The 25,107-nt window shown below is 33.9% G+C and overlaps 1 protein-coding gene across 6 annotated transcripts in view; it reads left to right on the forward strand.

The window, feature by feature from the left end:
* CEP290 (centrosomal protein 290) overlaps positions 1–25,107 on the forward strand; it is a 56,352-nt gene that overhangs the window by 9,332 nt on the left and 21,913 nt on the right. For 5 of the 6 annotated variants that reach the window (XR_012658535.1, XR_012658536.1, XM_075080688.1 and 2 more), the window contains exons 13-33: positions 8–131; positions 673–845; positions 1,347–1,509; positions 2,240–2,340; positions 2,447–2,531; positions 3,012–3,124; positions 6,187–6,271; positions 7,690–7,832; positions 8,578–8,742; positions 9,635–9,784; positions 10,774–10,889; positions 13,109–13,211; positions 14,484–14,714; positions 15,343–15,516; positions 17,032–17,143; positions 17,986–18,191; positions 20,343–20,494; positions 21,500–21,611; positions 22,924–23,379; positions 24,477–24,641; positions 24,918–25,025. Coding sequence is in view for 4 of the 6 variants with exons in the window: in XM_075080688.1 (XP_074936789.1) it covers positions 8–131; positions 673–845; positions 1,347–1,509; positions 2,240–2,340; positions 2,447–2,531; positions 3,012–3,124; positions 6,187–6,271; positions 7,690–7,832; positions 8,578–8,742; positions 9,635–9,784; positions 10,774–10,889; positions 13,109–13,211; positions 14,484–14,714; positions 15,343–15,516; positions 17,032–17,143; positions 17,986–18,191; positions 20,343–20,494; positions 21,500–21,611; positions 22,924–23,379; positions 24,477–24,641; positions 24,918–25,025 (3,237 nt within the window). In the remaining 2 variants the exon portion in view is untranslated. Of the gene's footprint in view, positions 1–7; positions 132–672; positions 846–1,346; positions 1,510–2,239; positions 2,341–2,446; positions 2,532–3,011; positions 3,125–3,316; positions 4,114–6,186; positions 6,272–7,689; positions 7,833–8,577; positions 8,743–9,634; positions 9,785–10,773; positions 10,890–13,108; positions 13,212–14,483; positions 14,715–15,342; positions 15,517–17,031; positions 17,144–17,985; positions 18,192–20,342; positions 20,495–21,499; positions 21,612–22,923; positions 23,380–24,476; positions 24,642–24,917; positions 25,026–25,107 lie in introns of those variants that run through there. The other variant, XM_075080691.1, reaches the window with a different exon arrangement.

Here is a 25,107-nt window from a genome sequence, read left to right on the forward strand (position 1 = left end):
TGTGTAGGGTGTGCAAGAACGAGATGCTCAGATAAGATTGCTTACTGAGCAAGTTGAACAGTATACCAAAGAAATGGAACTAAATGCATTTGTTATTGAGGAATTAAAAAATGATCTCCAAAAAGATAAAGGTAACATGGCCATTTTATTTTAATATCTATGGAAAGGAAAATAAGAAACCACAAATTTACTGTGCATTCTTTATTCTCTAGAAATACAGAAAAATATTTGAAGTATTTGAGTAATATTAGTCTCTAATTTTTTTGTTCATTTCCATTCATTAAATGTTTGTGAAGAGTTTAAACTTATTCACAGTACTTCACTGTGTTTTATGGGTAACACAGTGCCTAATTAAACTATACCTGGTCTGCAGAGGTTAGAGCATAACATGCAAGGTCTCAGCTGTATCAAGGACTGCAAGTGAGTAGTAGCATGCAATTCAGAATAAACTCTGATGTCCCTTATGTGCACTTACTTCTTACAAATATTGTTTGAATGAACAATTAGGGGAAAAAAAAGCTCTCATGTAGTCTTTTGTAATCACTTAATTAAAAAAGAGCAGAAAATTAAGATCTCCTTTATAATGTCATCTGAAGTCTTTCTTTCTTGCTTAATGACTGATAGCATGAATTCCTCGTTGAATTGTAAACAGAACAAAGTTTTTCTTTCCAGGTCGCTTATCTCTTGCTCAGCAGAATCGTATTGGGGATATGCAAGAAAAATTAAAAATGCTAGAAGAGAGAACTAAGGAGGCTGAGAAATCAGCAGAATTAGCAGAAGCAGACGCTAGAGAAAAGGACAAAGAGCTTGTTGAGGCTCTGAAACGAATGAGAGACTATGAACTGGTAAACAATTCGTCAGAGTGAACAGGGTGTTTAACCATATTTTTAGGAGATAATTTTGTCTTTCCATTTTTTATTGACTGTATTCTAATTAGAACTGTATGAATTACTTCTGAGGCTGGTTTTTTTCCTTCTCTTTTCTTTCATAATAATTGGTTAGCCATACTTAAAAATTTTTACAAGTTGACAGTTTTAACATATTTTTATGGGCTTCCAAAGTGCATTGAACAGTAATTGAACACTCAAGATATGATTCTTCGAAGGATCATGTAGTAAGAGGACTCAATTTTGAAACATGCAGAGACTTCTCTATAGTCAAAAGACAGATTTGTAGGATCTGCTTTTTATTCAGTAACTTTTTTCACTAAGTTTAGTACAGAAGAGTAAAACAGGTTGAAAAACATTTTTTCTTATCTGTGTAATGATGAAAGACAGATTCATAATTTATTTTCTTACATGCCCTGTTGGTTGTTTTGTTTTTACTATCCATTTTGGTTTTTGCAGGGAATATATGGTTTGGAAGAGGCCGTTGCTGAAATAAAAGATTTAAAAAAGCAAATAAAAATACGAGATCATGAGATTGAAACATTAATTAAGGAAGTCAATAAACTTGAACTTAAAATAAATGATTTTCTTGATGAAAATGAAGAACTCAGAGAGCGCTTAGGTATGCTCTATCCATTACGTTTTCAATTATTTGTTGCATAAGAATTGAAATAGAATTATATCATGGAAATCTTTGATTATACCAAGTGATTACTTGGAAGTAATTCTGTATATTCTGCTAGTATTTGCAAATAGTTTTAGTTAGGACAAACAGCATGAATGTATGACTAAACTTGAATGTGCATGACTAAACTTGGCTTACAGGTTGCTTTGACTGAAGAAAGTAGGAGAGTAGCTTTTGCACTGCTTTTTTGGTTTTGATTCGTCTTTGACTGTACCCTGCTTAATTAATGTGGTATTTGGAGACCATAACATACTGAAGTTGTAATGCTAGATTGAAAAACACAGGAGAAAACTTCGAACAGGCTTATTTTTGCGTAGAAGAATCTAAACATAAATACAGTTAAGTTTCGGTGGCATTTTATTGCATTTTGATTTTTGAGTAATTGAAATAAAATTATGCTTTCTTCTGGTGTTATTACATGGACCATAATATGTCCTATGCAGTGACAGGAGTTGGACTTGATAATCCTTGCAGGTCCCTTCCAACTCAGGACATTCTATGATTCTATGTTTGTATGTGCGTACATACATAGAAATATATATATTCAACTATCAACATTTTTTTAATTCTACTTGAACAGTTATGTTCTCGTTTAAATTAACTGCATTCTAAAGATTTCTAGCATTAATGTTCCTCCTTAATGAATACAGCATATATTGTGTTTTAGGTCTTGAGCCAAAGACAATGATTGATTTAAATGAATTCAGAAACAGCAAAGTGCTGAAGCAGCAGCGATACAGAGCTGAAAACCATATTCTTTTGCAAGAGGCAAGTGATAAGTCCTATTTTTGTGTAATAATACACATCTATTATGCTACGTAATAAAAATGTATTTGAACAAAATGAAATACTGATCTTGAATAATAATATGCAGATTGAAAGACTAGAAGAGGAAAGGATTGAATTGAAAAAACAGGTTCGTAAGTTGGCTCAGGAGAAAGGAAGAGTTGCAACAATAGGTAGGAGTTTTTTATTATAAACTGTCTTTTCAAAAACATGCTGCCTATACTTACTAATATGGCTATGTTATGTTTACTCGTTTGTTTAAATTACAAGGCTAAATAGGCTTCATTGAATCTGTAGGAAGAGGTGTAAGTGATTTTGCATTTCTGTAGTCTTACAGCGCAGTAGCTTTTTGACATGTGATGGCTACTGATGCATCACTGCGGGTTGTGTCATTGGCTTGCAGTTCTTAGATGCAGGATGATCTCCCCATGATTTCTAGTAAATCTATATAATGTATGTGTTTCAAAAATCTTAAAATTTCAATTCAGTGCCACCCACCCAGGGAAGCATAATGTGCTCAAATGGAAAGGTTTACAGCTCCTTTGCAGGTGGAAAACTAGAACTTAGATAGACTAAATGGAATATATTCCCCTGCTTGGAGACCAATTAAAAATTCAGAATAATTTATTACTTGTGCATTTACTTGCAATTAGGATTGGATGCTGGTGATGTGCAGGTAACTGATAGCTTTACTGAAGAGAAGGGAATGAATAAGAGGAAGTTGGATTTCTTGAACAGACATGACAATGCAGAAGTACAAGCAAAGGTAGGTTCATAAAGCAAGTTCATAAACATTTATTGTATTTCTCTTTCAAAATAAAAATAATGTTATTTTGTAAATATTCAAATATTTCTCTAGGTGCTTTTATTAACTGCTTTTAAAAATAAAAAAAATTAATAATTTGTAGATATTTTAGAAGACTAATGAATATTCTGTATTTTTTGTGAATATAGGCTAGCAGCTCATGTAACATGGAAGGGAGAAACACACTTGCAAATAGAGGAGCACCAGTTAGACTTTTGAAGTCAGAGAAATATGTAGCTGAAAACAGTAAGGCTGTGGAAAATCTACCTGGAAGAACTTGTGGCATACTTGAGAATTTAGATCACGTGGAAGAAAATAGAAATACTTCTTCAGTTCATGTAGGTTCAAAAGATGGGTCGGAGTGGCAACTAGTTAATGACAACTGTAGTTCTGAAGCTCTTAGTATAAAAGAGCTTTTCATATCACCAGAGCTACAATTTACACAGACATCAGGGATAACAGATTGTACAGACAATAGAGAGTTGTCAAGAGACTTGAAATCAGACTACACAGGTTCGTTTTCTGCTCATCAGCGAGTGTGTCAGACCTCAGAGGTAAATAACCGAAATTTCAGAAACAAACCATCTTTCCAGAATGAAGTGTCCCTAACTTCTAACTCAGAGCAAACAGGTCAGGAAAATTTTTACCCAGGACTATCTCTCAGCAAAAACTCTCTGATTCCTTGTGCATCTACTCTTGGAAAGCCAGTAACTCACAAAACACAAATAATGACATTGAAGGATAAGCAAGACTATTCACAAGTAAAGTTTTCTGATTTAACTACCTTTCAAGAAGACAGAGCAGGAAAGAAATGCCTAACAGAACTGTGGCAAGTAAAAACTTTGGAAAGTGGACTTGAAAATGGACAGTCAGAGCACTCAGGTCAGGTAGATCCTGTTGAAAATCTCATAGAGCAATTGAGGAGAGAATTAGTCCTTCTTAGATCACAGGTGAGACACCTTTATAGTATGTGTACGTTTATTGCAGTTATTTAGAAGATAAATTCAAATACTAAAGATGTGTTCGTTTACTTTCATCTTAATTAAAGCTATAGGATAGTTCTAATAATACTGGGCATTTTTTCTCCAAATAAAAAAGTGCCAAGTCATTAATTTGCAGATTATTTTGTTGACATAAGATTGAAACATGTAGGCATATATTTTCATTCTGTTGGTGGAAAAGTTTGCGCAACACCCATGCCTGTGCACATAGATGGGTACAAAGACAGAACAGTTTTTATCCTAAGACCTTACACATGTCTGTATAAACAAAGTACTCATCAGTTTTCTTATTAGTGCATACAGCCTTGCATCTTATATAAATCAGTTGTTGCAACTGCATTTTAAAGAACATAGTCTAAGGATTATTTTTAAAAATTGCTTTAAATAAATACAGAGAAATACAAATGGTAATTTGGAAGTGTTAGTTGAATGAAGTAGAGACTGAATCAGTCTGTTGGTATGAAAAGTAGGAGATGAGATTTCTGTTAAAAGACGCAGATGTTCTTTGACTAGAGGATGTCTCCTACCGCCAGAGAGAACAGGTGGTGTAAAGTTAGACTTCAGGAATTAGGAAGGCCTTCTGGGAAACATCTAAGAAGTTCCTGAGTTGGTTCTTCTATCCTTTCATCCATTTCGCTGCCAACTGACAAAGATAACATATATCTTTTCACAGAAAAAGATTTCCAATTAAGAATTCCATTGTTTATTAAAATTATCTGTAATAATAAAGTCTTTTAGATTCTCAAAAAGGTTTTTGAAAACTTTTTATAATCAGTGAAAGAACGAGTCAATTTCAGGATGCTTGCTGTGATTTCTTTTATTCACGTGATAAATCATATTTTAAAAAGTATTCACTGTTAGCTTCCTAAATTGGTACCTTGAAATGCAGTGTTAGTGTTCTGTATAGTGGAGGACATTGCGTTGGTTGCTAGAGATGCATTTAGGGCATGGACCAAGCCAGTTCCTCAGAGCCTCACAGACTTGGTCTGGACCAGACTGTTGTTCCAACTGCTGCATGTCCCAAGAATACATGCTTCCCTAGACAGTGATATGTGGGATACACCTTGTGTAATTCTTCCAGTGGATCCATCTCCATTGCTGTTCCATTTCAGGCAGGAGATTCATGTATGGACTGAAAAATTTTCATAAAGGCATACACCAAATTTGAAAAAACGCTGGGACTAGAACATTAGATTGCTAAAATAAAAATATGTATTTTTTGTCTGAGAGAAACCATCTAAGAAAGTGGTGAGGAAACATCGCGGTTACGATGTGTAAGACAAGCAAATATGTCTTTTCAATCTTTAACTGAAATGTTTTGGAACAGATGGCGTTTCTCTTGAGCCTGTTATGTAATTGATCAATGGAAAGTATACGTCTAGATACATCAGGCTTTTTTTCAATTATACAACAATTTTTCCATGCTACAGGAGTGTGCTTTGCTGTTGTGATTTCTCTTAAAGTACTGTGTTAACCAAGCTGTGGAATGAATAATGCCTACTAACTGCATTTTCAGTAGAAAAGAAGTGGTTTTTTTTTATAATTTGGAAGATAAGTCTTGGAAATATGTTGATATATAAATGGAGATAAAATCCTATAGTAATAAACTTACTGTTGCGGTTTTTTTTTAGAATGAGCAGATATCCACAGATTTGTTGATCAAGAGTACGCTAAATAGTTATACAGAATTAAATCTTGAAAGATACAGAAGCCAGGCAGTGCAGGTAGTATGAGGTTTTAGAAGAACCAAAACAAAACAGGATAAATATATATAAAGTTTATTCATGGTTTAAGTAATATTTTCCTATAATTTTGTTGCTGTGAAGATAAGGTTATTTCTTTGATTGTTGCCTGCTATATAACACCTCATTTTGGTTTATATACTATGTAATTTCACTGTTGAATATGGATTAGCAATATTTTTGAGGATTTATTCTCATTTAACCATGGACTCTTAATGAAAATTCTAGTACTAAAATTCCTAAACTACAGTTTTTGAGTCATCTGTCTTCTTTTCTTTAGAATGAGTATCTTGCAAAGGAACTAAGTGTGAGAGAGAGAGATTTGGAGAAGAACAGGACTGTAATAGCCAAATTTCAATCTCAATGTAAGTTGCAATCTGTTTTAAAACTAGGGAATATTATCAGGTACCTTCAGATAGTTCGCTTATTTAGTTGTTCTGTTTCTGCGATTGTGACCACAAATATCTGTCTTCACAGTTTCGGTTTCAAATGCAGTTTACTTTGGTATCTTTCACAATGATTAAGTTTGCTCTGTACACAGAAGGTTATACAATCATTCTGATATACTTCTGTACTGTGATAATTACGGTTGTGAATTGGTACAGGTGTGAGCACACTGATTACAAAACAATGAATGTAAATGGCATTTATCAAATAGGAATTTCTTTGATTCTCATTAATGACTTTTTTTTTATTTTATGTTTTTATTAGTGTATATATTTTTGTGCATGTGTATAAATATGTATATAGTGTTGCTAATTTTAAACTTAAATTAGTGATAGTACACAAACGTAGTTTATTCATACTAAATAAATCAGACTAGGATCTCCATGTTTTTCCTTCCTGAATCAGACCTAATAAGGGCTTCAAGTTAGTGAGTGATCCCATTTATAACAATTACACAACTTATTTGTGTAAATGTAGTGCTTTTCTGGCTCCAAGGAAGTGTTGGAGAATTTAACCCATTTGATGCTGATGTACATATGTATGTTAGCTGAAGTGCACTGCTTGCAAACTCTGAAATAAAAAAAATCCTAATTTATCTAGACAAGAATCTTTTTTTGTTCCCCCAGAGAATGTGAATTCCAAGTGTTATTTTCAACATTTCAAAATAGACTTGGTGAAACTGCTCAAATTGCTCCAAATTTTGCAGTTCACTCCTGGGTCCTCAGGACAGTTAGCCATATTGTTTAGATGCAGAGAGTGTCCTGACAGGTTTGTTGTTTGTTTGTTTGTTTGTTTGTTTGTTTGTTTGTTTGTTTGTTTGTTTGTTTGTTTGTAGTTTCCAGACTTCTTGCTCAGTGCAGGAAGCTCTGGAATTCCACTGAGACACTAATGGTGGCAGCATTGTCTTGAGAGTCTTCATTACAGCCAAATAATTTAAATGTTCTTTTTCGCCAGTATGCAGCGGTTCGTATATACTTCATTGTTACAACCAAACGCTTCCTAGATAGCCATATTTCTGGATTTATGAAAGCCAGCCAGACAGGCTAGTAAAGAAGTGAAAATAGTGTCAGGAAACATTGAAGACGGGAAGGTTCAATAAAGTAAAATGTTTTCCCATGAAGTATTTCATTATTGTTTTGTTGGTATTTCTTCAGCAAAATGCACTCTCTGGATGTTCCTAGAAGCTCTACTTTTAATTTCCTAATTGGTTATGTCTATATATAATATGAACATTCTTTTAATATATCAAATCAACAAGTTTTATGATGAAATGTCCTAGGAAACCTTAACTCATTTTCTTCAGTGCTTTTAGACACATCTACAATTTTTATTACAGTAAAAGAATTATCAGAAGAGAATAAACAACTTGAGCAAGGAATGAAAGAAATATTGCAAGCTGTCAAGGAAATGCAGAAGGATCCTAGTGTGAAGGGAGAAGAAACAGCCTTAATAATCCCTAGTCTGGATCGTTTAGTTAATGTAAGCTTGCTTTCTAAAGTATTGTTTAGCTTTATAGGATATACAGACTTCTATTTGCTTCCTCAATTATTGGGTTATTGTATAATTAAATAGTAGCTTTCTTATACATGTACTTCCTTAGTCACAAGTAGGAATACATATTGTGATACCTTTTTAAAAATATAAATTAAAAATATACAGCAACAAGGAATTGCCAATAAATCTTAAAAAAAGAAAAATATTCAGCTGGGTAGTATAAAATTGTCTTTGGCAAGGTTATTGTCCCAGTCATAAAGCTTAGGTAAAAATTTGTTCATGTGTCTTTTATCTCTTTGGGACCTGCAGGAAATATTTAAGAAAAATTCTTTATTCAAACATCTTACCAGAAAGATCATTGTTTTTACAGGAAAATGTAACCATTTAAATTGCAGTCTATGGCAAATAAGAGCAGTGGAACAGGCTGCCCAGAGAGGTTGTGGATTCTCCTTCCCTAGAGACATTGAAAACCTGCCTGGGCACGTTCCTGTGTCCCTGCTCAAGCAGGGGGGTTGGACGAGATGATCTCCAGAGGTCCCTTCCAACCCCTACCATTCTGTGATTCTGTGAAATATACCACCAGGAAACTGATAAGTGTATTTTAAAACATTAAAATTTCATGCTTTTTTGCTAATTTCATGTAGTCTAAGCCTGGGGGCACCAGTTTATTATGAAAAAAGAAAGCTTTTCTCCGCTTTTTCTCTGTTTTGTTAATTGTTTACTGCATTAGGCAATGGAGTTGAAGAATTCAGAGGGAATCTTTGACGCTAGTGTGCACTTGAAAGCTCAGGTTGACCAGCTAACAGGACGAAATGAAGAATTAAGACAGGAACTGAAACAGACTCAGAAGGAGGCAACGAATTTCTCTAATCAGCTGGCAAATGCAAATGAAAAGGTATAAAATTAATTTTATACAATTTATTTTGTACTTTAAAAGTGGCTGCTCTGATAATTTAGAACAAAACCACAGAATCTGTAAGATGCTGAATTTAGCTCGTGAACAGTGTAATTATACAAATCTTAATTAAATTTATGTGTTGGATCTACCCATTAGTCCATTTTAATTTCATATCTTACTCTTCTAAATGTTACTTTATCCTTGGAATACCCTATCATGTTAAACACCAAGTAAGCCTATCTTCTGGGGAGAGCTGTACCCTAAAAAGCTCACAGATTTATTCAGTAGTCATTCATCTATTATTTATAAATGAGTAACAGAGATTAAGTGTTCTAAAATGATGAACCATTCTCTGAAATCCTGTATCTTGTTTTAAGTTGTAAAATTGATTCTATGGAATGCTTCTTCCAGGGCAGGAATGAAGAATGGAATATTACCTTACAATAACCCAAACTTAAATTTGGCTTTTAGAACAGCTTTGGTGATGCAAAAAGGTTTGCCAGTAACTAATATTCTAGAACAGTATTTTATGTACTGTTAGAGTATAAAGCCGGAGAGCAAATAACTCCTGCAATAATAGAAATGCACTGTGTTTTAATCAATTTGGAATAAAGCTGTGGTGAATCCTTAGATATGCGAAGCTGCCCTGATTGCTGGAGTCATTTCATAAATTTGGCTTAAGATATTATGCGTTTAATGATTTATGGAATCAGCATTTTGAAAAGGTTACTTTAAAAGGTGTTTGAATGCTTTAGAATGTAAGTGGAAGTGAATTAGGTTGTTAGTAACAACTGATGTAGCACAGGCAAATGATATCTTTTCCATCAGTGACTTTTTTTTTATTGAATAGCAAGAGCTACTTATTTATGGTTTTGTTTCTTTTCTTTAGATTGCACAACTGAAAAATGAAATTTGCTTATTACATCAGTCAGAAGGTGCCAATATTGTCTTCCGAACAGTGAATCTTCCAGAAGGAATGGCTCCTTCAAGTGTTAATATGATTAATTCTCTGAATGAATATTTAATACGCCTTATACAGGTAACTCATTTAGTCATTGATATCAAGAATGTTTGTAAAACATACCTAATTCCTCCAAAATCGAGTACCGTGTCATGTATGGACATTGGAGAACTCTCAAAAATTATTTTGAAGTTCTGACATCCAGTAAACTCGTTGAGCTATTCTGACTTTTTAAAGCTGTAAGTATTTTGCTGTGTTGTAAACCTGGAAGGTAATACTTAACTACATTTTTGACAACAGATTTTTTTTGTGTTAAATATGAATTTTTATCTAAATATTTGCCCACTCTTTCTTGTACTGCAGTTGCACCCTCTCTATGAGAAATTCTTTCTTACTGCTGTCTGGATTCCATACCTGAGTCTGCATGTGCAAATCCTACTCTGAACAGTTTTCCTCTATACAGCAAACGTCTCTGTTTACTTACCATAAGAATTTTAATTCTGTTATTTGTCAAAAATATGTCAACATTTGTAAAAAGAGATGTAAATGTATTGAAGCCAAAGCTAGTGATTCCCATGGGAAGCATAGCAGACAAGCATATAGTAAAGAATTGACTCTTGGAGAACTGGGGTAAAAAGAACTTACTTTTTTATTATTATTATTTTGTTCTGTATTTGATCACTTTTGTTGATTAAAGAATATTTTTCAACTCTCTATGATTATAAAGTAGAAGAACATTTGGGAACATGAGAAGAAAACGTGGCTTTCCAGTTAGACATTCGGTTAGGGGGCTAGCAACGTCCTGTTGTTTTGAACTTTGAGGGCTGTAATCCACAGTGCAATTATGCACTCTTTCTCACCTATTGATATGAATGACAAAGTTTATTGGACTTGTTAATCTGTTGCTTCTAAAGAAAATACACATTTCGTATCAGCAGTTTACACAGTCCATGACAGAAGCATCTGTCATGAAAAACACAAGGGAGAACTAGCATTTTGATTAATCCTTTTGTATCTAAAACCTATATTAATCACTTCAATATTTTTATTTGGAAAACAATCATTAGGAACTGGAAAATAAAGAACAGTTACTTAAAAAATTAGAAGATGCAGTAGAGGACTACAAACGAAAATTTGCTGTAATTCGTCATCAACAAGGCTTGCTGTATAAAGAATATCAAAGGTATTTTTCTCTTTTCTGAGTAATAAGAATTCAACTAGGTAAATGTTTAATAATTTTTAATAGAAGTAGTTCTTTGGTTAATGTCCTAAATGCTACTGCTCTTGGATATGGACTCCATATATTTTCTGTAGTCCTGTAAAGATTCAGAAAACTCTTACAAAAACATTTTCTGCTGGACTGTTCATATTGCATACTCCGTAATGAGGATTGCGTTGTGCTTTCTGCATCCAATGTCTTGTATTTTATTAGAACCTGCTATTATGGACTCTTCAGTCTCACTTTCTTTTGCTTTCAGTTTTGGGTCCTAACAGTTTTTTTCTGAGGGGGAAGAAAAAAGAAAACTTACCCAAATGCAGTCAGAGATCCCTCTTTCAAAATTTCAGATTGTCAGGACTTGATAGTTGGTTTTCTTTCAGACTCTTAGTTCCTTTGTATACTTCATTGAATCTAATTTATATAAAATTCTTCTTACGGTCAAAAAAAAAAGAGATTTTCATCTGCATAGGGATGAATATGGTGATTTGGGTTCTTCAATTAACAGACTGTTGTGTCCTCTCTACCTTTGGATTGGGATGAACAGTCACCGGATGGCTTTTAGGACCCTCTGTTTGTTCTTTGGATCAGTGAAGACTTCCCAGATAACATTATCTCTGAGGCATCAAAGCTATTGCATTTTGAAAATATTGAAGGCTATAATATACTGCCTCATTCACTACTAGATTAAACATCTGCAATGACTGGGAGGGACAAGGTGATGATTCAAGTCTCCTTCTCCAAACCTGTTACAGACTGAAGGCAGGGGAGGAGATTCTTTACCTTGGCATCCTATAAAGACTCAATTCCAGAGCATTTTCTTTCCTTTTCCTCCATTTTCTTCCATTATGGAAGAAACTAAGAGATCTTTGTCGAGAAAGTACTACTTCTGAAATCCCTTGACTTTGTTTAAACTAGCCTAAGCCATCCTGTACAGTCTATAGGAACTTCCTTATTAGACATGTATAAGCAGTGCCTAGTCTTTTTTTTGTTTCCAATTAAATAAATGAAAACTGATAGAGGAGTGTAATTTCGGCCAGAGAAGCTGAATCTTTTTATGTTTTTATTTGTTTTTCACTGAAATAGAAAAAGTAGGGTGGGAAATCATGTCCTTTATGCATCTGAAATAAAATGGATGTAAGAAAAGGAAAGATTTGCAAAAGCCATTGAAAAAATTGAGTTAATATTACACCTATTGCCTGCCCGTTTCTTTAGAAGTCTGAGCTCTTATGCAGAATTCGGGTATGGGAAACCTAAGTTTAATTCTGTCCACTTCCTGAGGGAAATTTGAATTGACATCATTTAAAGAAAAAGCTAACTACTGTGCTGTGGGGAATTCTCAGAGGATGAGTGAATAATCTTTTCCTTATGATACTGTACCATTCTGTATGATTAATTAAAAATACTTCAAAATCAACCTAGGTATTCTGGCTCTCAGGAACTGCAGAAGCCTTGTTCTCCTTGCAAGTTGTCTCTCTTAGCTAATCAGTTTGTAAGTGCTTCATGCAAGGGAAACAGTTATGGAAAGTCATTGATTATTTGCCAAACCATTTTATCTAGCTGTAAATCTTATCAGCCAAATTATTGGGCACAATTGTCAATATCTCCTGAAATCTGCTGGGCCTAGTCTGCTTTGAAAAGAAATGGCCCATTTCCGGGGTCACAGCATGGTAAGTACCAGTATTATGATTTTTGTCTCCCTTTCTATAAAGGGAGACCTAGAGCTTCCAGAGAGGTAAAGTGGAAATGTTTTCATTTGCAAAGTTTCAAACTTTGCCTATTTTTACAAAGATATGTGCAAGAAAGTAATTTATTTATAATACAAGCATGTAATTTAAAGCATATTAAACACCATGTGCCTATATTTTTGGGGAGTAAGGCATCTCCATCTCTGCACCATAGTACACATGTGTAGAAGAGATAAGACACTTTGACTCAAGAATTATTTTAATCATTAAACCAGCTGCAGCCTAAACAGAGGGGACAGTTTTTCAGTAATCCATCTACAATTCATAATGTCCTTTTCAAATTGCATTACTGCTAAAAACAAGTGTCTTGGTTTATAGTATTTCAGGGTTGCTGTTTTAGGTTCTCTTTCAGTTTTGCTAAAAGTTACTGCTTTTTTAGTTTTAAAAATCATCAAGTCTTTAACCATTCTAAATTAAAATATTTAATTACTGTTTTAGTCAAAAGGAAAGCTGGCAGAAAGAATCAGAAGATATGAAAGAGGAAAAGAAAAAGCTAGAAGAGCAAAAAGAACAGGATGCTACAAAAATAAAGGCATATTCTGTAAGTAATTTTGTTGCTTTAATTTTTCAAAAAGGTTTTAACACATAGAACAGGGGTTTTAATAAAATACCATAATTTGTTAGATGGGAAAAATGTTGCAGAGGAAAACTGCTCAATTCAAATCAAAAGAGAAGGGAAGTGGTTTATTGATTTATTACTGGAATGTAATTAACTAGGAATCGGTGAACTATACATTCGTAATCAGTATGAATAATACAAAAGGTAAACCACAATATTAAGGCACATACAAAATGTTACTATAGACCTAAAAATCTCTAAGCATCACTCAGGATTTAATCCCAAATATTTCTCATTCCACACATCTACGTTCGCACAGTTATATTCACTTTATAAGAAATACATACTATTATTTAGTGTTACTTTTTGTTAGTATGTAATTTTGATTAGAATTAGGTGAACATTTTCAGATCAAACATTTCTCTGAAATTAATTCACTGTGAATGATCAATGAAAATGTTTTGCTTGATCTTCAAATCTTAAGAAAAACAGGCTTCTTGAACAGAAAAACTAAATCTTTGCCAGTTGTCACAGAGCTGGATTTTTTATATAGCTTCAGACTTCCAGGACTCAGGAGTTTTTTCTAGCTGCCTGCTCACTCTTCTTCATTAGGCTCATAGGAATCTGGGACTTTAGAGCTCCTATTTCTACTCCCTGTCTCCTTGGCAAGCTGATGTGTGTGACAGCAAAGCTAAAGCTCACGTGCCTTCTGTGACCTGAGTTGCTGTAGTTCCCTCTTCCCACTGTCTGCCCACCCACCTCGGATTTATACATGCATGCAAATGTGTGTGTGCACACATACACACAAACATGGGCAAGTTTCCGTAGGAGGGGTCCTGCGGTTACTTTACAAATACTGGTTCGGTCCTCAAAGTAGTATTAGTAGTACTAGTATTTGTTAGGAACAACAGGAATTCTATTTGGTTTAGAAAATTGTTCCAATATATTTGTTTTGATTCTAGTAAAAGGGGGAAGACTGATGACAGTGTATGCAGAGAATTATTTTTGTTCTAAATTCTGAAAATGTCAGCATTAACTAAAACTCCAATTAGTCAGTCAAATCTATTTAGCTTCTATTCCTATTGTATACTTATGCATGTGTTGAATGTGTGTATATGTTTTATTAGCAAAGAAATTATTTCAGTTTAACAGAATTTTTACACCTAGATTAAAAAATATACAAGAAAGCTTGTCTACATAGTTGAGTTTTACCATATTTCTGTACAAAGCTGTTGTTAAAAAATTATTTTACAGAATTTACTCAGTGCTCTTCAGATGGATCCTGATGAAGCAAAAAAAGTGCTTGCAGAAAATAATAGAAAAATAACTGTTTTACGAGTTAATGAAAGGTCACTAACAAGGCAGTATACCACTTTACTTGAAATGGAACGGCATCTTAGAAAAGAAAATGAGAGACTAAAGGATGAAATAACACACATGGAGACTGCAGTTGTAGAGAAGATTGGAAACTTGCAACGATTCAAGGTGTAGTTTATAGTAGTAATAGTACACATTTTTACTTTTACAATTTGGCAATAGATACACTTTTTTAACAGGAGGCAGTGCTAGTTTCTTGAATGCATTACCCAAGTGCTTGTTAAATGATGTTATAAATTTTGTCAAAACATTATTTGTATTTAAATAGCATCATAATATGAAACCTGTCAGTTTTCCCCTTCTGAAGTTGCTCCAAAAGGTTCTATTTGTTGAAAAAGTCATATGAAAGCAAGTCTTACTTTTTGGTCTTGCAGGTTGCTGGGGCCTATATTAACTGATCTTTTATTTAGTATTTAGAATATATTTTAGATATATTTATATTCTAAAAATAGAATTTAATATTATTAAGATCATATTAGAAAACATGTTTTTGACAGTGCCTTATGATTGAGAGGCAACTATTGATAAAATTACACAGAGCGTTAGAATACCAGAAAAATTTTGTCAATGTTTATTGCAAGCTATTTCTGAAGATGGACAATAATTTAATAAAATAAACCAATATAATGTTTTAAAGTGTTATATTAAGTGGGTTTTTTTTTGTGAAGTAATTTTATTTTTTGTATTTAAAAATCTAGCAGACCTTACTAACCCATTGTGTTGACTATTTTCATAGGAAATGGCTAGCTTTAAGATTGCAGCTCTGCAAAAAGTGTTGGATGGTAGTGTGCCATTGTCTGAGCTAGAACTGGCTAATAAGCAGTATAATGAATTAACTGCTAAATACAGAGATATGTTACAAAAAGATAACTTGCTCGTCCAACGGACAACAAACATGGAACACATGGAGGTAATGTTTGCGTTACGTTAGAACCCTAAGGGAAAAAACATCTTCATACATCTGTTCTGCATTATTTCTTTTTTACCTCATTTAACAAAAAAATAGAATGGAAGTCACAATGCTAGAACTGCTGGTTATAACATTTCCATAGCGGGTACGAGATGTTGGCGCCAGTCTTACTGTTGCTATTGAATTTTAATCTTCTTACCTGGTGTTTTTCAGTGGCTTAAGAAACAAAATCCCAGATTTTATTTCAGTGGGCATACATAAAAGCAGTTTGTTTAATTGTTTTGGTGGTGTGGGTTTTTTTCTGTGGTTTTTTTTTTTAAGTTAAGCTCTGGGTGTGTTCCCTTACAAAGTTTTTTTAGTTCTTTGATTACCAAAACAATGCTGGCAGAAGGAGTATTGGCTATCATCTTTGGTTTTGGAGGAAAGTAGAATGAATGTAAACACTTTCAAACCTTTCTCTCGAAGTAAGTGCTCTTACTAATTCCTGACTTAAAAGAAGGAAAAGTTCAGTTCCAAAAGGCAGAAAATCTTTGGAATTTTACTTCCATTAAAAAAAATAAATAACGAAAGATTGTTCACAATGCTTTTTCAAAGTGTTGTAGGGACTGCAAATACTCCTTTGAACTTTTACTCTCAAGTAGAAGAGAGCTTCTTCTCAAGAACTGCAAAGCTGTCTTCAAGATACGTTACTACCTCCCACTTCTCATTCATGTCAGAAATAATAGTCCAAGGAAGCAGTAGTTAACTAGTAGTTAAAACTCACGTCATGTTCTTGTCTGTTGGTTTCTGTGGTTGACAAGGGTAAACTTACTGAACTATTACATTTGTCGCCTTTGAAACAGGTAGGTGCATTTGTGTTACCTAAGAATGAATGATTCCTTCTCTATTTTGTCGAATTTTGTGTGTATGAAAATTTGAATTGCCTATTTCAGCAGACCAAGAGAATCATTTATCAATAGCAAACTAAAAATGTGTTTAGAAAATTAAAAATTGAAAAGTAATATGAAGTATTCAGTTTGTTGTACTGGTTAATCTGGAAATTTGTGTTTCTATTTGGAGAAATGAAGGAATATTTACAAAACTAATATTTGGCACCATATTAGATGCCTAAAAGAGCTAAAAGAAGCATATGATCTGTCTGAAACATATTTATATGCAAGGTGAAATATCCAGTGCAGGACGAAATATCCTCCAGAAGTACTTCTTTCTTTCCTACTGTTAATGGGATGTTTAGTATGACAAACATAGACTTCTTCATCTAATTCTAGACACTCTACGAATCACAGTCAGTGATGATAAATATTCACGGTAATACTCGTTGACAGTAAGATACAACACAGAGAGCAAAGACTAACATTTTTATGCTTAGGGGGAAACTTACGCTCTGTGTTGCCATATATGTAGATTACGGGTTGTGCATAGGTAAAATCTGTTACTTTAAAAGATATGTATTAAAAATCAAGTCTCTTACAGTTAAATAGTTTGCCGTTATGTTGCAAATTTTGTGTCCTACAGCGTGAGAATGAATCCTTAAAAGCACAGGTAAATTTATTGAATAAGGAACTGGAGATCACGAAAGAGAAACTTCACACTGTGGAACAGGCTTGGGAACAGATGACTAAACTGGGCAAGTATGAAAGTTATATTGCAACATTAAAAATCAAATGGTATGTCCTGTGTAAAAGTAATATTTTAAAATGTTTTAAAATTGATGTATCTTAAAACAACAACAACAAAAAGAGTCAAAACTATTTTGTATCTTTCATTAATGGTCTTAATTTTGGGGGTGAATTTTTTGTTTGTTTATTTAATTTTACTTATCTATTTGACCAAAACCAGGTTTGGTGCCTTCCTTTGGAAACTAATCCACATTGGCTTTTCGTGGGTTACTGGGTCAAGGGTGTAAAAGCTGGAACTTGTAAAGCAACATCACAGGGTTTTTTGTTTGTTTGTTTTTAATAAGGTGCCATTTATGCTATTTTGATTGTCAGTCAAAGTACTTCATAGGTTGTCAGGAAAATTATTTCTTTTTCCTGGTTTCATGCTCTGTAACAAAGTTTTTTTTCTTGATAGCTGAGGCTTCTTTGTGTACAGTTTACATACTCATTATTCAAGAAGAATTCATCCACATCTATTGCTTTTACAGATTTCAAATCAAATTCCCTGAATATTTACCAGCTGAATTAAGGATGAAGTGAAAGGCTACACTGAAAATAGTTATCAGTCTCAATAACCATGGTTGCAGATATACCCATTTATAACGGATAATATTATTTCATTCACATTAGATACCTTTCAAGCATATAGTAAGGCAAGATAACCATGCCTGCATTAAAAAAGTAATACAGGTGTTTTGATAAAGTTTTATCTGAGAGAGAAGGCAAAACTCATCTTCTCTTTCATGGTATAAATTATTTTTGGAGTTGAAGCAGCTTGTGTATTCCCTAATTTAAATATTTTTTAATGTAGGGGATGACAATGCCATGGACAAGGCCACAAAAGCGCTAACCAACAGTGAGATTTTGTCCATTTCTAAGAAAATCACAATGTTGGAAATGAAGGAACTAAATGAAAGACAGAGAGCAGAACATTCGCAACGAATGTATGAACATTTAAGGAGCACTGTAAAGCAAATAGAAGAACGTAATTTTGAATTGGAAACAAAATTTGCTGAGGTAAATCTGTTGAAGTTTAACAACATAATCTCACACGTCTTCAAAGCATATTTTTGAGTTTTCAAAAAGAATTAATCAGTTTTGTGTCACGACTGGCAAATAAGCTTACGGTGCAAAATATAGCTGCCTTTAAGAGCTGCAATTTTGCATGCACAGAACATTCATAGAAAATACAACTAATTAATTTGTCAGTAGTTAATTTCAAACATTAGTTAATATCTGTAAAGCACATGATGAGCATCTTGACAGATTGCTAGTTTTTCAGCAGACTGCAAAAAAGAGTCTGTTCTTGACCTGTTATTTCTTGTGTCTAATTCATATGATCCCTTTTCTGCTAATTTTCCCTTAATTACCAGTGATTTGGAAAACGTAGACCTTTGCATCCCTTTTGCAAATGATAGTGTCACGATTCTGTTACAGACTGGCTATGTCCTCTGTCACATGCCAAACATTATCTGTAATGCAGGCATAGAAGAGAAATCATGTGCCATTGAAGCTGATGAGCCTTAGTATTCCTGTTGTATCAGTCTTAATCTTGTTAGATTTTTTTTGTCCCCACTATTCATGTTTTCAGTTTGTTCCATAAATTCCTTATTTAATAGTAGGAGGCTTTATTATCATTTTCAGTCTAAATTTATTTATAGGCAGTTGTACACATTTGTTCTTGTGCCATATTGGCCTATAATTTAAACACAAGGGAAGAAAAAGAATAGTTATGTTGACAGGATTGTTGATATAGATTGTATTAATTTCCCTCTCCTTGTGCTTTGCTAGACTTAAGCCGAGCTATTTTAGATTGCTGTTATCTGGACTCCCCATCTCTCTGTTGTTTTAGTAGTGTTTGTTACACTGTTTTGATTTTAATTGATATGGGACATGGAGTAACTGAAAGCGTATAAAGCTTTCCAGCAGCAATATTGTTAAAGCCTTTCCGATGGCATGACTTCATTTATTTTATTAAGAAATACCACAGGTGATGCACCCTAGGATCACATTTCCCTTTTTCTCTTTTGCATATATTATTATCTGTATTGTGATACATTTAGGTCTGTTGGTCTTCCTTGATTTTGAGTTGATGAACTCCTAATGCCACAATTTTTTCCTATTAATTCCTCTGTGTATCCCTTTTTTCCTCATTTCTGTAGCTCCAGGACATGTATTTTTTCATTTCATATACTCCTGTTGTCAGTGCATCCTAATCTGCCATCATTGCTTTTATTTTAGAGCTAGTTGTCTCTGTGTGTGTATATATATATTTCTATATATAAAAAAAGATTATGCTAAGGTAATTAATGAAAGTTGTAAGTGATACCAGTTTAAGAACTGATAACCAGAAGTCTGCTAGACATCTCCTTCTGAACTTATAAATCTACTTCAACACAGCTGTTATTTTTGTAGATAGTACTGCCTCAGATACGTGAAGTGCAGATAAGAAGATACACCACACTTTTTTTGTTTGTTTAGGAAATCAGTTATTTTATTAAGGAGTGGTATCAGATTAATCTGCCACAACTGTATTTACTAAATAAATTCCTGAAGCTCCTCTGTATTGCCTAATGCTTTTCAGGTATCTGTCTTCTCTTAATGCTCTTTGTTGTGAATTGAAACGTTGGTTACTTGCTATTTAATGATCAACTTGAAAAATCAGGCTGCTTGAAAAAATATCATTTAATTATGAAAGTTCTCTTTAGAAAGAACAAAAGAACTACACTATAGTGAGTGTTGGCACTTATAACCTGTATTTGTGTTCCTGATCCCAATATACTGGATAGTATATAAATATATAAGTAAGACTGTTCATTTTGTAAAGAGTTTGCAGTCTTACTCTGGTTTTTTTTCTTATTTTAGTTTAAGAGCAAGTTATTGCGGTAATGGTTTTAAGAAAATTCACTAATAAAAATTGTGTTTCATTTAAAATCCTTTTCTGTGCCAACCTGTGAATCTGTTCCTATGTGTTTGCAATGCTGCAAACAAAAAGATGTTTAAGCAGAGAGGAAAGAAAATTGTTTTTTGAACACAGCAGAACAGTTGTTTTATAATGACTAAAAAAGAAAAGATACTTTTGGCACTGCTTTTTCTTTGCAGGGTGGGAGCAGTTGTGTGCTTAGGATACCATTTTGTTTGTTTCTGGTTTTGTGGTGTTTTTTTAAGCTCACCAAAATCAACCTTGAGGCACAGAGAGTGGAACAGGAATTACGAGATGAACTGTCAAAGAGTGTAAGTAAGGCAGTAAGTGATGCAGACAGACGACAAATCATGGACCTAGAGAAGCGTGAGGTGGAGCTCAAGATGGAGGTATCAAAGTAAGTGTTGTAACAAATTTCAAATGCAGTATGTTCAGAAGCATGCAAAAAGTTAGGCTCTGTAGGCTTATTTAATACACTGCTTATGTATTATTAACAGATAATTTTCAATGCCTAATTTTTTTTGGCATTTATGTATGCCAAATTTGGAATTGAAAATGAAGCATTTAATTCATGACTGTAAAGGAAGTAATTTGGTTCATTGTGATTTGAACAAGGAGTTAAGTGCTGGCCTGTATAGACATGGGTAAGTGTGCACTTAGATGCACACTAGTGCCATCATTTTTATTTATTAAAATACTATTACTAGTATTTTCAAACTAATTAATTAAGGTTTATTTTGTTTCTGTCCACAACCTCCCTTAAATGCCTTAAAATCTTGTTAAAGAAATTGGAAAGCAATTCTTACTTTCAAAGAGTCATAGATATCTCAAAGATTAAACTGCAGTGGAGCAGGGGTTGCCATTTACTTAAAAGATTAACTTTGTATGCAAAAATTGAAAAACTGACTTTTTAAGATATGTTGATACAGGCATTTGTCTTTGAGTAAATAATGTAATCCTGTTACATTTCTAAACCAGTGAAGATTGTGGGGATATTTGCAGTGATTTTTGAAACTGTAAATGAGTGATTAGGCTTGGGGAAGCAGAGAAAGGAATTGAGAATGATACTTCTTGAGCATTTATGTCCTGAAGCGGGAGAGGGAGGACAGAGGTTCTTAGTTCAGGTAGAAACCATGGCATTGTTTTCCTGGAGTAGGTTACTGCTAGCAAACTTCTGCATAACTTACAGGAAAATGTCCTGTGAAAAAGTTGACAGGCAATACAGAAGAGTTTTCATAACAGGGGCTGTTGAATAGTAGAGAAGGGTATGCTGAAAAGAACAAAGTCTTCTAAATGTTTTGGTATGAGGAAACATACTAAGCATCCTTTCTTAGCATCTTCTATGTAGAAAAACTTGATTCAGTTGTTTCAAGTGACACAATATTCTTCTTTTCCCTGTAAGGTTAAGAGAACTGTCTGATGTAGCAAAAATGCAAGTTGAAGCTCTGCAGGCACGCCAGCAATACAGAGATAAAGAAGTGGAATCTCTTAGAACGCAGATTTTAGACTATCAGGTAAAGTTCAGCATTTATTAAGACTGCAGTTTGGATTTTTTTCCCTGGAGTGAGAAAAAATGAAGTGATTTGATAGTGAATTACGAAACTGCAAAAGAATTTCAGAAGGGTCTCAGCAAGCTGGTCCTTGTAGTGGCCATATGTCATGGTTTAACCCCAGCTGAATACTAGACATCACACAGCAACTCGCTTACACCCCCCCGGTGGGATGGGGGAGAGAAGTGAGAAAACTCGTGGACTAAGATAAAGACAGTTTAATAGGTAAAGCAAAAGCTGCACAAGCAAGCAAAGCAAAACAGGAATTCATTCACTACTTCCCCTCAGCAGGCAGGTGTTCAGCCATCTCCAGGAAAATGGCTCCATGCTCCGTAACAGATACTTGGGAAAACAGAACACCATCACTCTGCATGTGCTCCCTTCCACCTTCTTTATATGCTGAGCATGACACCATATGGTACAGGATATACATTTGGTTAATTGCGGTCAGCTGTCCCAGCTTGTGCACCCCCAGCCTACTTGCTGGTGGGGTAAGAACCAGAAAAGGCCTTGACTCTGTGTGAGCCCTGCTCAGCAGTAAGTACAACACCCCTGTGCTATCAACACTATTTTCAGCACAAATCCAAAGCAGAGCCCCATATCAGCTACTGTGGAGAAAATTAACTCTATCCCAGCCAAAACCAGCACACCATACCCTTTCAAGAGTTCTATGTTATGTTAATTAGTCCCTTCTCTCTTTTTTAATTTCCATTTCTAGCTGTACAGCTATTACAGATCCTGAGCTTTTTTCATGTTATTTAGGTAATATTTATTCCTATATGATTAATAGCTCATGGTCAATATTTAAATATTATATCAGGAAAGTTAGAGTGTATTTTATTAGACAAGCAATGACATCCAGATCTTGAAGATCTGTAGTAGACTTACTTTGTTGTTAGCTGAAACAATTTATTGCGATTTATTTTCATGTTCTAGAAAGGTTTGAGTCCCTAAATATAACACTTTTGTCAGCTTTTATGTTACCATATTATCTAAGTTTAGGTATACATTTCTTCCTCATTTCCTGGTATTTTGGAAAAATAAATTTTTTAAGATAAGTATCTGAAAAGGTGTGCTTTTGAAATGTGGCTGTAGAAACAATAGTGGAAAAATAAAAATTGGGGTTTAGAGGCTAATTCTTGCTCTTATCTATGGAATAAAATACATGCAATATATATAAAATAGAAAAAAATAATAGCTTGTTTATATCTACATATACACTGAATTAACATATTCAAAATGAAAAATAAATTTGTTTTACATATTTTGTTCTTAGGTGCAGTCAGATGAAAAAGCAGTTATTGCAAAACTGCATCAACATATCATGGCCCTTCAAGGTAGTGAGTCTGTTGCTGTAGGTAAATTGGAGACACTTAGATCAAAACTACAGAAGTTGGAGATCCATAATCTACGTTTAGAGCAGAAGCTTGATGAGAGAGAGCAAGCCTTATATTTTGCCCGACTGGAAGGAAGAAATAGAGCCAAACATCTACAACAGACAGTTCAGTCTTTGCGGCGACAGTTTAGTGGTGCTCTGCCTTTAGCACAGCAAGAAAAATTCTCTAAAACAATGATTCAGCTACAGAATGACAAACTGAAGATCCTGGAAGAAGTTCAGCATGCCCAGCAGGAGCGTCGAAATGCAGAGAACAGAGCATTAGAAATGGACTTAAAACTGAAAAGTTTAGAAGAATTAATAAGTGCATTGAAGGATACAAGAGGAGCTCAGAAGGTTTGCTCTCTTACAACTTTGAATAGCTTTGTTCATCTCATCTGCATTTAAATTACGTTTCAGTTCAGCTTGTTCCCTAAATGTCTGTTTTAATGTAGAACCTAATGATTTCAAAATACACTTTGTTAGAATGGGACAGCTATTGTGTTCCTGTTTTAAAAAAGTAATACATCATTAGTCATTTGCCCTGTGAAAGTCAGTACAGTCAGATTTACTAATTTTTCTCTTGTGCCCAATTAAGTGGCATAGGAAGTAGAGGCTAACTATGAAATCATTTATATTAAATTGAATTAAATTATGAATTTAATTGAATTATGAATGAAATTAAATTGAACACAAAGTAGCATTCTGAAGTTCTGTTGAATGAGCTTGCATTGAAATCTTCATTACAAATCCATGACTTCTAAAATAAATCCAGGGGCAATAATTTAGGCAGCTGGGTCAGAAATGTTATTATTCTCATGTAATTCTACTTAATCATAGTTTGCTGTTGTAAACAATGTTGCCCTGAAGTTTTACTAAAGCTTTCTCACTTCTCTTCCTGATCACTGTGTATTATATAATATGGTTAAATACCTGATAACTAAAGATGTGTGCATGTAAGCACTGATTGTAGCACTCTTGGCATGCTCTAGTTTTAAGTCAGTTTTCAAATATTTTTTCTAGAGCATTTTGAAATAAGTATGTCTGTTATTCGTAGTACATGTGCATTTTTTAATACATTCAGTTTTAATGTTTTTGAAAAAATCTCACTGTTTTAGAGACATCATCGAAACTTCTTGCATGCTTTTTTGTTCAGTCTGGACATTTGCATAGGGTCTTAGGTCATCTGAAAATTATTTGCAATACACTTGTGTCAGTATTGGGAAAACCTACTGCCTCTTCAATTGTCTGCTGCATTTCTCAGTCATTGCTCTTGCAATTTCATAGTCTTGCTGTGCCTCCTCACACAAGAGAAGTGAAGAAGCTTAAAAAGGCAGAACCTCTTTCTTCCTGTTGGTTGGTTAAGTGCCATACTTCTTCAAAGTAGAAGAGTGTAGTTGCATCTAGTTGGCCTGTGGGTTTGGTAAATAAAATAGTGTATCATTCATTATTAGGTAATTGAATGGCATATGAAGATGGAGGAACTCCATCTGCAGGAACTTAAACTCAATCGAGAGTTAGTGAAGCAAAAGGAAGAGGTGAAGTATTTGCGTAATATAATTTCTGAATATGAGTGTACAATCAATAATCTGGAAGAAGAAATTGTGCAGCAGAACAAGGTATGTATTTCTGCATGCTGTGAGAAAAACAGCCTATTCTTTGTTTCGCTAAGTGATTTTAAAAAGAAAGATTCTTCGCAGTAAGTTTTTAACATAGATGTTTGTATCTTGGTTCCATAATTATTCTTAATAACACATTTAAGCATTTTACATTTTGCTCTCTCTTTTTTCTTTTTCTGTTTAAGTTGGTTATAGAATTCCCATTGCCTGTAAATAAAATACCTTTGCATGTAAATTTCATGTAAATAAAATACCTTTATCAAACATTTGTTCCAGTTTCATGAAGAAAGGCAAATGGCTTGGGACCAGAGGGAAGTAGAACTGCAGCGCCAGTTAGACCTGTACTATCATCAACAAAATGAAATACTTAGTACAGCTCTAAAGGTACATGCACTGAATTAACTAAAAATAGACTCATAAGCACGTTTTTCAGAGCTGTCAGATTACATGAATATGAATCTTTCTG

This window comes from Phalacrocorax aristotelis, chromosome 1 (assembly GCF_949628215.1).
Source record: "Phalacrocorax aristotelis chromosome 1, bGulAri2.1, whole genome shotgun sequence".
Taxonomy (NCBI): domain Eukaryota; kingdom Metazoa; phylum Chordata; class Aves; order Suliformes; family Phalacrocoracidae; genus Phalacrocorax; species Phalacrocorax aristotelis.